Raw genomic sequence first — 13410 nt, forward strand, 5'->3', positions numbered from 1 at the left:
CATCAGCTTTCTACACACAACCAAATGTTACCCATCTCTGTACATTGTATCATGTGGAAATAAATTTTTGACTTCCTGAGATCATACATTATTCATCAGTGATGTTTCTGTCCGGGACAAACTGACCGGGACTTCGGGACGGGACTCTCAGACCGGGACAGTCCCGGTCAAAACGGGATGTTCAGTATTACAATTAATATTATATAAAATACAAGAACATTATGTGTACCCCAGCAATACCTAGTTTGAGAGATATTATCATAATTAATACATTTATTTTAGCAAGAGCAATACGTTAGAGCCAATCAACGGTATGGAAGATGTATGGCGACTCACAGCAGTGTTTACATGGAGAGAGTTCCGGGGGTCAACGCCCCCGCGGCCCGGTCTGTGACCAGGCCTCCTAGAATCAGAGCCTGATCAACCTGTTACTGCTGGCTGCACGCAAACCAACGTACGAGCCACAGCCCGGCTGGTCAGGTACCGACTTTAGGTGCTTGTCCAGTGCCAGCAGCCAGTGTAAATAACGACGCAACCAGTGTAAATAGAGACGTATCCAATGTAAAAAGAGACGCATCCAATGTAAACAAAGACGCAGCCACTGTAAACAGACGCATCTAATGTAAACAGACATCCAGTGTAAACAAAGACGCAGCCAATGCAAATAGACACATCCAATGTAAAGACACATCCAATGCAAAGAGACGCACCCAATGTAAACAGAGACATACCCAATGTAAACAGAGACGCACCCAATGTAAACAGAGACGCATCCAATGTAAACAAAGACGCAGCCAATGCAAATAGACGCATCAAGTGTAAATAGACGCATCCAATGTAAACAGACGAATCCATTGTAAGCAGACGCATCCATTGTAAACAGAGACGCATCCAATGTACGCAGACGCATCCAATGTAAACAGACGCATCCAATGTAAAAAGACGCATCCAATGTAAGCAGACGCATCCATTGTAAACAGACGCATTCAATGTAAATAGATGCATCCAATGTGCCATACAATAAGTGTCAGGGGACCGAGACTGTTCAACTGCCTCCCAGCACACATAAGGGAGATTACCAACAGACCCCTGGCAGTCTTCAAGCTGGCACTGGACAAGCACCTAAAGGCAGTTCCTGATCAGCCGGGCTGTGGCTCGTACGTTGGTTTGCGTGCAGCCAGCAGCAACAGCCTGGTTGATCAGGCGCTGATCCACCAGGAGGCCTGGTCACAGACCGGGCCGCGGGGGCGTTGACCCCCGAAACTCTCTCCAGGTAAACTCCAGGTAAATGTAAACAAATGCATCTAATGTAAGCAAGAACGCATCCAGTGTAAACAGAGACGTATCCAACGTTAAAACATGCGTCAAATATGAACAAAGATTAATAAAATGTAAAAAGATACGCATGGGAGTGAGTACTGTTGTGATGTAGTTCAGCTGGGCTTGTGAGGTCTCTGGGGAGACCTAATTTAACCAATTATATGGTCACACCTTGCCTTGGCAAACGTCTGTAGCCACGCCCACGTCTGAGGTCTTTTGTTCTTGACGGCGTCAGATCTAGGCGTCAGGTCGTACCCGTGGTTGTGGAGGGTGCATGGACCACGATATAAGTCCAAGGAACAGCTGAGCAGAGGAGATTCGAGCAGAGCTGCTGCTGGGGTGCAGAGCTCCTGAGCAGAGATTCGAGCGGAGCTGCTGCTGGGGTGCAGAGCTCCTGAGCAGAGACTTCGAGCAGAGCTGCTGCTGGGGAGCAGGGCTCAGGAGAAGGCTGCTGAAGTCTCTGGAGGAGACTGTTGGAGGCATTAGGCAGAGTACTGGCTTGGCGCAGTACTCGTGCTGTGTAGGTCTTGGGACCTGTGGCTTAGTTCCTGTAGTGAACTGTCCTCTGTACTATATTGTAAGTTATATTCATTCTCGTCAAGTTGATTGTGTTCCCTGTCTCACTGCTTATACATACCATCCCATTTATCTAAACCACAATAATGTTCTCCTGTTCCCAAATATATTATTGTACAAAGACTTAATAATAAACTGTGTTTGAGTAGAATAGTAATATTCACTGTCCCCGTTATTTTCTCCATTTATTTATGTTTAGTTAAAGTAGTGAGAGGGTGAGTAGTGTGGAGTGGTGGGTAGAGTAATGAGAGGTGAAGTTGTAGTCACCAGTGACCTCACATTACCTACCTACCGCTCACCTCTCCTGTCACATTACCTACCTACCGCTGGCCGCTAATCACTCTACTCAGACTCTCCTGTCTACTCCCTCCGATTACTCCCATATTCCCCACTTATATCCGATGCATTCTAATACCCCCCTACATGACACTGTGCCTTGTGAAAAGCTCTGTTCCACAAGGCACAGTACTCGCTCCCATCTTGTTCCTCATCCTCATATCTGACATAGACAAGGATGTCAGCCACAGCACCGTCTCTTCCTTTGCAGATGACACCCGAATCTGCATGACAGTGTCTTCCATAGCAGACACTGCAATGCTCCAGGCGGACATCAACCAAATCTTTCAGTGGGCTGCAGAAAACAATATGAAGTTCAACAACGATGAGAAATTTCAATTACTCAGATATGGTAAACACGAGGAAATTAAATCTTCATCAGAATACAAAACAAATTCTGGCCACAAAATAGAGCGAAACACCAACGTCAAAGACCTGGGAGTGATCATGTCGGAGGATCTCACCTTCAAGGACCATAACATTGTATCAATCGCATCTGCTAGAAAAATGACAGGATGGATAATGAGAACCTTCAAAACTAGGGAGGCCAAGCCCATGACACTCTTCAGGTCACTTGTTCTATCTAGGCTGGAATATTGCTGCACACTAACAGCACCTTTCAAGGCAGGTGAAATTGCTGACCTAGAAAATGTACAGAGAACCTTCACGGCACGCATAACGGAGATAAAACACCTCAATTACTGGGAGCGCTTGAAGTTCCTGAACCTGTATTCCCTGGAACGCAGGAGGGAGAGATACATGATTATATACACCTGGAAAATCCTAGAGGGACTAGTACCGAACTTGCACACGAAAATCACTCACTACGAAAGCAAAAGACTTGGCAGACGATGCAACATCCCCCTAATGAAAAGCAGGGGTGTCACTAGCACGTTAAGAGACCATACAATAAGTATCAGGGGCCCGAGACTGTTCAACTGCCTCCCAGCATATGTAAGGGGGATTACCAACAGACCCCTGGCAGTCTTCAAGCTGGCACTGGACAAGCACCTAAAGTCGGTTCCTGACCAGCCGGGCTGTGGCTCGTACGTTGGTTTGCGTGCAGCCAGCAGCAACAGCCTGGTTGATCAGGCTCTGATCCACCAGGAGGCCTGGTCACAGACCGGGCCGCGGGGGCGTTGACCCCCGGAACTCTCTCCAGGTAAACTCCAGGTATGCAAAGACAACATAAACAAAGATGCGTCAAAAATAAATAAATGTGCATCGAATGTATTCAAAGACGCATACAATGTAAACAAAGAAGAGTCAACTGTAAACTAAACCGCGTCAAATGTAAACAAAAATGCGTCAAATGTAAGGCTCGTCCAGTGTTAAGGCGCATCAAATGCAAATGTATATGGAAAGCAAACAAAGACACAATGAATGCAAAAATGTAAATAAAGACGCGCTATTCCTACAACCACCGCTGGATGATTATTATTATTATTATAATCAAGGGGGAAGCGCTAAACCCGGAGGATTATACAGCGTCTGGGGGGGGGGATGTAGAAGGCATTCAGGCTTAATTCGGGGAACTGGAGCACAGATCCAATTTCCTAAATCAAGAGCCCCTTACCAACATCAAGGAACCTTCCTTGAGGGGCACCGCTGGAGGAGCAAGGGCAAGTAACGTTAAGTCGGATTTCAGCTCCATGGAACTAACTCTTTTCTAGTCTGAGGGAAAAGTAAGTAAGTAAGTAAATTTATTCAGGATGGACTGATTGCATCTTATTTCTACTGCTCCCTTTGTATTTGACTGAAGAAGCCTACTGTGTAGGCGAAACGTTTCATTAATAAAGATAGCCAGGTGTTGTACATGTGTCTTAATCTTCATAAACAGTTTGACCTCTGGTCACAGGTTCAACCTACAGTACTTTGTCCTGCGTAAAACACCAAGATGACGATCAATACAAGTCTCTCTACCCATCTCATAAACACGTGGCTCTCCAAACAGCCGCCATGGAAGCTACAGTGAAACAGCTATATGAAGCATCGTTTTATGAGCGTTTACAACATTATAAGCTTCAAGTTAATGCAAAGAAGCGTTCTCAAAATGTCTGAAAAAGGAAGATGCCTTATTGATCAATAAATATTTGTTTGAGTGTAAATCAAAGTAAAGAATGCGTTCAACTTTTAGGAAATGTTTTCATTTGTGTTGAGAATACTCTCTGAGAGTAATGTTAGACCCTCACTTGTTCTGTGAGACCTGGGCTGCCACACGCTTCTCTCACCTTATAATACTTTACCGCCATTTTCCGCGTTCACAGCAGCGGTGGTTGCTGTCGGCACTCTCGTACAATGTTGTTAATTACGTAGTATTTTGTGGTTGTTTGGTCCGCCCCTGTGAAATATGATCACCAAGAGAGAGGGAAGTCGACATGTATATCAGACAAGTTAGTATACTTTGTTTATAATGGAGTTAAGCTCTCCACAGTAGTGGGGTGGCATCTAGGCCAGGTCTTATATAACCAGTTTTATCTTGAACTATATAATACTTATATGACTAGTAGCTAATGAGACAATGTGTTATTTATTACTGTTCCCTTAATATACCATGTGTGTCATGTGTATTAGCTTGATAATTCATAAATAGCTCGTACTTAGATGAAACAACGAGGTTACTGTCCATCTTGAGCCATTGTTAATTTAAGTCAGCTAAGCCAGAGAAGAGCAGACCAGGAGACAGGTCCAAAGTAGGGAGACGGTGGTAGTAATATTAAGTACTAGTGGCAGGTTTAAGCTGGAGATCGAGGTGTGGCTGTAATGACTTCAAGGATCCCACTGGAAATAAATCACCGAGTTTTTTTTTTTTTGGGGTTATCCTAGGTAATATGTATGGTAATTGTACTTATATGTATTTGTGCCTAAATAAACTTACACATAACTTGCTCTTGTGTCTTTTTGCCTAACAAATTGTCAGTAATTTTGCTGGTGTTTAGGCAGTTATATAGCTCTTCATATTGTAAGTGTCACTGATTAGGACTTCGGTCATCAGTCAATTTTGTATCAACGGTTAGTCATTGTTTAGCATACGAATATAATCATTACTATTCTTATTAAACAATATGACCCATATGGGTTTGGCACATTTCAATGTATTATTTTTATTAAATATAATTAATGTCAATAATAAATGACTAATAAAGTCATTACTAATCAATATTTCGGTAGGGTCACCAGAAATAATTTTTAAAAATCAAGCAGGTCATTATTAATAAAATTCCCAGAACACAACCCTGTCAGCATTACATGTTCACAACATATCTATAACAAAGGAAACAGTTCAATTATTGTGGAAATTGTTATTTATCAATATATTAGCCTTGGTAACGAATAATAATACACAATGAAACAAGAGCTGTGGGTGACTGCAGTGTTGTTTATTGCCTCACTATCACCGACTCGTGAGCAACCATCCACTGTTTTTAGCCACTACTTCAGTCAATATTTTCGGTTAATTAGGCTAGGCTGGTTTAGGTTAAATGATGGAGTGTTGGTGAGGCTCTGATCAGTGACCAACTGCCACTGGGTTGTGTCATTATGATTATCATCATTATTACTGTTTTGTTACAGTCAGTGTGTCAATAAATAACAATTTTTACAATGGATAAGTGTTTTCTGTGTTATGGAAGTGGATGTTGTGGCAAATGTGTAATGTTGATGGGGTTCTGTCCCAGGAATTTGATCAGTTACCATCAGATATGTTCAACAGTTTGTGGTATAAACCTTGGTAATAAATACTGACAAGTTGGTTTAGAAAAAACACGTAATAAGCTGGCACTGGACAAGCACCTAAAGTCAGTTCCTGATCAGCCGGGCTGTGGCTCGTACGTTGGTTTGCGTGCAGCCAGCAGCAACAGCCTGGTTGATCAGGCGCTGATCCACCAGGAGGCCTGGTCACAGACCGGGCCGCGGGGGCGTTGACCCCCGAAACTCTCTCCAGGTAAACTCCAGGTAATAAGCACTAGGACATAATTATTGGAAAATGTTTTGGTTTTGCGACTTTGATCACTTCTGATCAAGGTCCCAGGACCGAAACGTTTTCTAATAAATATGTCCTGGTGTTTGCTTTCGTGTTTTTTCTGAAACAATTTGTAACTTCAAATAGGTTCATATTATAAGTCATTTGATGGCTCTTATTGCTTTTTTTTTTTTAGTACTGTTTACACATTAGTGATGATGCATCCTTCCTTAAACTGTCCAAACGTAGATCAACGTTCACGTGCGGAGGGCTCCGAACATAGATCTACTTTTTTTTTACATGCTTTCAAGTGGGGAAAATAAAGGTCGGAGCGCTAAGCACGTGAACACAGATCTACGTTTGGACAGTTTAAGAGTTAAAAATGTCCAATATTAGGTAGGTTATGCATTGGGCAGTCAGTAGTTTTACTTTGTGAAAGTGGTAAAAAATGTAATGTAACCTCAGGAAACCCAACCTGAAATAATTTAACATAACTTTATTCCACTAGCAGTAGATATGTAAATGGCAATTTGTTTGATGCCTCTGTATACTCTTACTGTAATTTGCCATGTTTCACAAAATGAAAACATAGACTTTTTCTCTTGATATACCACTCATGCCAAAATGTATATTTTTTGCATATGCAATACCTATTTTTGCCTGATATGCATAGCTTGGTAGTAACTTAATTTACCTAGTTTATGCAAGACTTCATGTAACTAGTTAAGTATTTTATCTAGGGAGGAGGAGAGGAGGGCTAAGCTTCAGTCAGCTCAGTGTATTTTTTATTATGTTATTCATGTCTTAGTGATTGGTGTTTAGGTGTGAGTCATTATATCCCTGTATATTGTTGTAATGCATGATTTTATTCCCTTTCAGATTATTATTCAAGGGTTTAAGAGTTATCGAGAGCAGACTGTCATAGATCCTTTTGACCCACGACACAATGTAGTTGGTATGTATTTTTACCAGTGGTTCCTGTAATTTTGAAAACTAATTATTTAAAGTATATTAATTTGGATCCTATGTAAACAGTTTTACTAATTTTTTTTGCCTTGTTTCTTGAATTGTTTTACATGGTATCTTTTCATTCCAGTTGGTCGAAATGGCTCTGGCAAGAGTAACTTCTTCTATGGTAAGTTGATCTTTATTGTTAGTTTTGTTTTTGATATAAATTATGACACCAGTTCTGCTGCTCTGAAAAATTAAATTTTTTGAAATGCATAAGATGGGTATAAATTGGAAAGTTTAGTTACAAGCAGTTTTACCTTTATCATACAAAGTTGTTTTAATACAGAGCACTCTTTGGCTTGTTGAAGTGTATGGTGTACTAGGCTATGAACATATGTAGATTATCTCCAGTGTATGGAATGAAGCTGCTAGTTTTTGGCCTATGATGTCAGTACTTTAATTCTTGGTTAGTCTTTATGTAGCTTCTGTGTACAGTAGGACCCCGCTTTACGGCATTTTGCTAATACAGATTTCAAATTACGACCGAAACTCGTTTGTGGTTCCTTCCGCACCTGACTTGCTAATACAGAGTCCGGGTGCCACTGTTTGTTTACATCCTTCATGAGCTCCATGTCTCTCCGTTATGTCTGGAAACTCCAAGATTTGAAGTGTTTTTAATGTTATTGCGTATTTTATATGTACAGTGGACCCCCGGATTAAGTTGTCATCAGAATACTTAATATTCAGAATAAGTAACAATTTTTCGTCAAAATATTGGCTCGGTGATCGTCATTGAACTTGGTACACGTCATTCGTCCAGAATGTACCCCCGTAGCCTGAGCAGCCCAGACACACTACAGCCAGTGTGCCATTATTTACCAGCCAGTGAGGACGATCCCACATGTTCGTGCAATACATTTTGTATTATTCCATTCTTTTTTAATGCTTGTAACTGCTAAATAAGCCACCATGGGCATAAAGAAAGCTTCTAGTGCAAGCCAGCCCTTTGGTAAAGGGCTGAGAGAGAGGGGAGAATGTGCTTTTTTCAGTGATTCTGCAATATGTACGATACTAAAGCAGCAGGAGTCGATAAAGGCTGTAGCGCCAGCCAGCGATAAAGTGTAGCATTAACAGTGTAGCACGTAAGCTAAATGGTTAATCGATAGAAAAAAGACAGCACGAAACTGACTCCTCCATTGTTGTTGGAGGTATATAGGGTTACTGATTAACACTGCTGCCTCTGGTACCGCCTTCACCACCGCTATGTAAGGCTTATCTTTCAGTGGCCCTTATACACCCAACAACAAACAACACACCACCACTCGTGACATTCTTAATGTCATATCTATCTCATGTTGCTCAGGATTTGTGGCATTCAGGTTTGTTGCTTCAGGGGTTTCAGGGTACTTTACTCTTTGGCTTCTGTAAACTTTTATCTTTTCTTTTATGGTATTGTAGTGTAAAACAAATTGTAACAGTAATAGGAAAGAATACCCCCCTTTTTTTTTTTTTGGTGCACAAGCAAAGAATAAACAGTTGGTTGCTCATAGGTAACATGCATTTGATTCATCCTCGTGCAACTACACAAATTCAAATGGGCTACAAATAGAAGTAAATACACTTTTCCATAAAAAAATAAACACTATAATTACAGATTAGTATTTTGATGCATGTTATTTTTCATTTTTTCTCAGCTATCCAGTTTGTATTAAGTGATGAATTCAACCATCTTCGAGCAGAGCAGCGACAGGCCCTCCTCCATGAGGGTACTGGCCCCAGAGTTATTTCTGCTTTTGTGGAGATCATCTTTGATAATGCTGATGGCAGGATACCTGTGAGTATTGGTGTAAGATTTTTTTTTTTAAGTGGAGATCCAAATTTGTTTGCTTGCCAAGCCAATTAAAATTAACCTAAAGACATATTATATTTTTTATTTTTCAGATTGATAAGAATGAGGTGTGCCTGCGCCGTGTTATTGGTGCAAAAAAAGATCAATACTTTCTCAACAGAAAAGCAGTTACTAAGCTCGACGTGATGAACCTCTTAGAATCTGCAGGGTTCTCACGTTCAAACCCCTATTACATTGTCAAGCAGGTAATTGAATGTTATTTACTGATGTCAGTCATGGTTATGTACATTGAACAAAAAATAAAAGAAAAGGAAGTTTTAAAATGCCTTATATTTTTTGTGTTGTTTCAGGGCAAAATTAACCAAATGGCCACTGCTCCTGACTCCCAAAGGTTAAAACTTTTAAGGGAAGTCGCTGGAACACGTGTGTATGATGAAAGAAGAGAAGAGTCTAAAGTCATTCTTAAAGGTAAACACTGTAAAGTTTAATTTGCATTGATTGGTAAAGGCTAGTATGGAATTATTCAATACTCATTTTGTAAACTCATTTTGTATGTCCATATTTTGCTTTGTTTTATTGTTGCCCATTCTAAAAACAATGAAACAAAAAATTAAGCAATGTGGGGATATTTTTCATATTAAGCTGCATAAATTTTCAAATACACTAATAATATGCAAAATTTGGGCAGTTTTTCATTCTGCCCCTATGTAGAGCGAGATGGTATTGCTCAGCAGCTGCATTCACCCCATCTTGTGCCTGAGCATACTGGACTGACATGTTTCATGTGTTAATCATGTACACAAGACTTCTCGTTTTCCAAAATTTTCATTACACATGAAGCTTAAATTATATAGAACACCTGTATCAACTGTTGAATGAGAATACCCAGTGCACAGAAGCAAATTAACCCTAGCATCCACCTGCCATTTACAATGATGTAATTACATGTTTGTAGCTACATGAACAGAGCTATGCTCATGGTGTCCCATCTTCAGTCATGTGTTCATTGTATAATTTTTGCAAACTTTTGAAGGGTTGTAGCACTTACTACATCCTCATACATATACTTCTCTGCCCCAACACATCAAGTTATTTTTTTGTGTAAACCTATTCATTTATTGTTCACAGAATTAGTGTTTCATTATAGGTAAGGCAAAGTAGTGTTGACTATTTAGTGATCTAACAAGTCATGGTAAGATGTTTGGGGAAGCTCCTTACACCTACTACACTTATTCATCTAGCAATGTGAGTGGAGATGCAGTACTTACACTCCCTCATGTGTATTTGATTCCTGGCACTGGCTTTGGCTAAACCAATAATGTGGGGTTTCTTAGAGTTCGCTGCAATGCACATGCAAATTGTCTATATGTTTTATGATTAATGCTTGAGGGGCCAATAATGTCTTTGAGTTGATTGAGGAGGGACATGCCACACACTGGTGCTTACTGTAAATAGCTATGATACTATTCCAAATTTTTGCAGGTTTGAGTAACTAGAACATTGAGTTAGCATGAGAGTAGCAGTTAGCATTATTCATTTTCATTTAAAGTTCTTCAATATTAGTGTATGCACTTCTCAGTTTTATTTTGTTTCTGAGGATATGAAAGTAAGGAATAATATATTCCCTATTATTTGTTGTCTTTAGTAATGTGGATTTTATTAGTAATATGTGCAGTACATATTTTACTATAAAAGCAAGGAATTTATGACATTTAAATGATTTTTTTCTGCAGAAACGCAAAGTAAGCGAGAAAAAATTGAAGAGTTTCTTCGGACTATTGAGGACAGATTGCAGACACTGGAAGAAGAGAAAGAAGAACTGAAAGAGTATCAAAAGTATGACAAGATGCGTAGAGCACTGGAATATACAATTCATGACCGGGAGCTCAAAGAGACTAGAAAGAAGTTGACTGACGTGAGTAAATGACAGTGTCTTGCACAGTAAAGGTGTCTTGTAGGTGATGGATGAATTTTAAGACTTGTATATTCTCTACTACAGTTAATTTTAAGTGATCATGTGCAACTTGGAAACTGAAATATACTGTGATGGTCTTCAGCTCCTTTTATATTTGCAATATTGTCAGTACTTAGCTATTAAAATGCATGGATATATTACATAAAACCTTTCAAGCTAGCAGTATCCTGAGATGAAACAAAAATATGTTTAGATTAGCACTACAGTTTGTCTATTTTAAAAGTTTTAGGTGCTTTAGTTCAACTGTAGGAAATATATATTTGTCTCAGATGGAGAACCAGCGGAAAAATTCTGGAGCAGAACAAGAGCAGTATAGGCAACAGCTTCAGAAGTCTCAGGAGTCCATTAAGACGCTGTCTAAAGAAATGAAAGATGTTAAGTCCAAACTGTCACAGGTTAGTTTTTACATATTAGCTTTCTGAATGCTGTTCTTATATTACCTGTTTGTGAGTTTTATCTGTCCTGTTAATGTTAAAATGTATTTGTTTTCATGGATTTATAATGCCCTAACTTCATGGTGTGACAGTAAGCATGAGGTCCCCTTCTAAAAACATATAATTTTACATGCATACCCAAGCATACTGTAAACATGCCCACTCATTCTTTGTGAAAATGAAAATTTCTGTCTATTGTGATGAAGGGAATAAAGTAATTTTGAATATATTTTATGGTATCCCCTAACATTTAAGGATATAATGGCTTAAAAGGTTCATGAATTTAGAAAACTGGGTTTTGATGTAAAATAGTAAAACAAATATGAAAAGAGCCAGTGTTTACATAATAGTTTAGAAGACCCTGTCAGATCATGGATATGTTTTCACACCAAGCAATAACAGAAACTGAGTGAATTGATGGACAAAATAACGTAATTTAAACAAAACCAATTAAAGCAGGAAGGACTGATGGCCAAATTTTTTATGAAAAATGAAAATTTGAAAATGAGAGAGGTAATGAATTCTCAGCTTATGCAACAAACACAGTAAGCTCATATAAAGGAAAGAATAGAAATTATTATTTTTATTAACACACTGGCCGATTCCCACCAGGGCAGGGTGGCCCGAAAACGAAAAACTTTCACCATCATTCACTCCATCACTGTCTTGCCAGAAGGGTGCTTTACACTACAGTTTTTAAACTGCAACATTAACACCCCTCCTTCAGAGTGCAGGCACTGTACTTCCCATCTCCAGGACTCAAGAATAGAAATGAACAAAATTAGTAAAGAATATGATTGATATAACAGCGAAACAGTAAACTATGTAAAAAGAACAAACTCCATTTCACAGAATGCTAACATGAGAATGAGATAAAATGATTAGACAAATATAAAGCTAAAATAGAAAATAGCTATGCCAAAGTAAACGGAGAACAAAATAAATAGAATTACTGGTTTTATTAGCTAAGGAAATTACATCAAGGGCTGATATTAAAGATAGCTGTCAGTTAGGATTCATCAATTAATGGCTTCCCCAGCCTAAGCATCAATTCCTGCATCCCTCAAGGGAGACTTCTTGATGCTGGTCAAGGGATCTTGATGCAAGGGATTGTACTAGTCCTCCCTTGGATCAGACCTGATTGCTTCAAATTCCCCAAGCCCTTGTGTATCCCCTATGGGTTTAGCACTTTGCCCCTATATATAATAATAATACTTTACACATTCAGATCATTTGGATGCCTTGAAGCTTCCTCATCTCAAGTGAGCCTTGAAGGCATAGGTGTGGAGCCTTGTATGCTTCTCTTCATGAACCCTTCTTCATGCTCAGGCTCTGTCTGGAAACCCCCGAGCATAGTAAATAATTTTAAACGAGGGCAACTAGAGAGAAAAGAAGTGTTTTGGCTGTGCTGTAAAGAAATTAAACCAAGAAGGAAACAGAGGAAGAATGTCACTTTTGTGAGATAAATATAAGAACAGGTTGCTTAAAATAACAAACATTAACACAGGCTAAGCAAAAGAATGAATTGAATGTTGGAGACTCCAGAAATAAAGTGCAGATGTCTGGAGTCTTCATTTATCACTATACAACATCATTAATCAGAATAGTGGCTTGTTCATCTTGGCTGTACCCATTACCTACTTCATCTTGGAACAATGAAATCTTAAAGCATGGTGTAGTCTGGTAGACTTGCATTCTTTTGATGCTCCACTTCCTTATTCACCTTACGCAGTCACCGAGTGGAATTAAGAAGTGCTCTTCTGTTTTCCATGTATGTGATCAAGACTTTCCCCATGGGTGAAACACTACCAATAAAGTCTTCCTTTCATTTAGTCTCTTGTCTTTTGACAGCATTTTATGGATTTGCATACTTCTATTTTATAACAATTGTTTATTATTTTAACAATATCCATGATAATCTTTTCAAATTAATGTTGGTCTTTTTTTTTCTAGTTTGCTATGTAGCCGCCTTTGTGGCACCATATGTGAAGCATATGTCTTGTAGGCA

At 39.4% G+C, this 13410-nt stretch overlaps 1 protein-coding gene across 3 annotated transcripts in view; it reads left to right on the plus strand.

The window, feature by feature from the left end:
* Positions 1-4475: 4475 nt before the first annotated feature.
* Positions 4476-13410, plus strand: part of SMC3 (structural maintenance of chromosomes 3) — an 84487-nt gene continuing 75552 nt past the window's right edge. For all 3 annotated transcript variants that reach the window (XM_053788201.2, XM_053788211.2, XM_053788216.2), the window contains exons 1-8: positions 4476-4625; positions 7073-7148; positions 7290-7328; positions 8839-8978; positions 9086-9238; positions 9344-9461; positions 10727-10908; positions 11238-11363. In XM_053788201.2, coding sequence (XP_053644176.1) covers positions 4611-4625; positions 7073-7148; positions 7290-7328; positions 8839-8978; positions 9086-9238; positions 9344-9461; positions 10727-10908; positions 11238-11363 — 849 coding nt within the window. In that variant the 5' untranslated portion in view covers positions 4476-4610. The remainder of the gene's footprint in view (positions 4626-7072; positions 7149-7289; positions 7329-8838; positions 8979-9085; positions 9239-9343; positions 9462-10726; positions 10909-11237; positions 11364-13410) is intronic.

This window comes from Cherax quadricarinatus, chromosome 31, assembly GCF_038502225.1.
Source record: "Cherax quadricarinatus isolate ZL_2023a chromosome 31, ASM3850222v1, whole genome shotgun sequence".
NCBI classification, from domain to species: Eukaryota; Metazoa; Arthropoda; class Malacostraca; order Decapoda; family Parastacidae; genus Cherax; species Cherax quadricarinatus.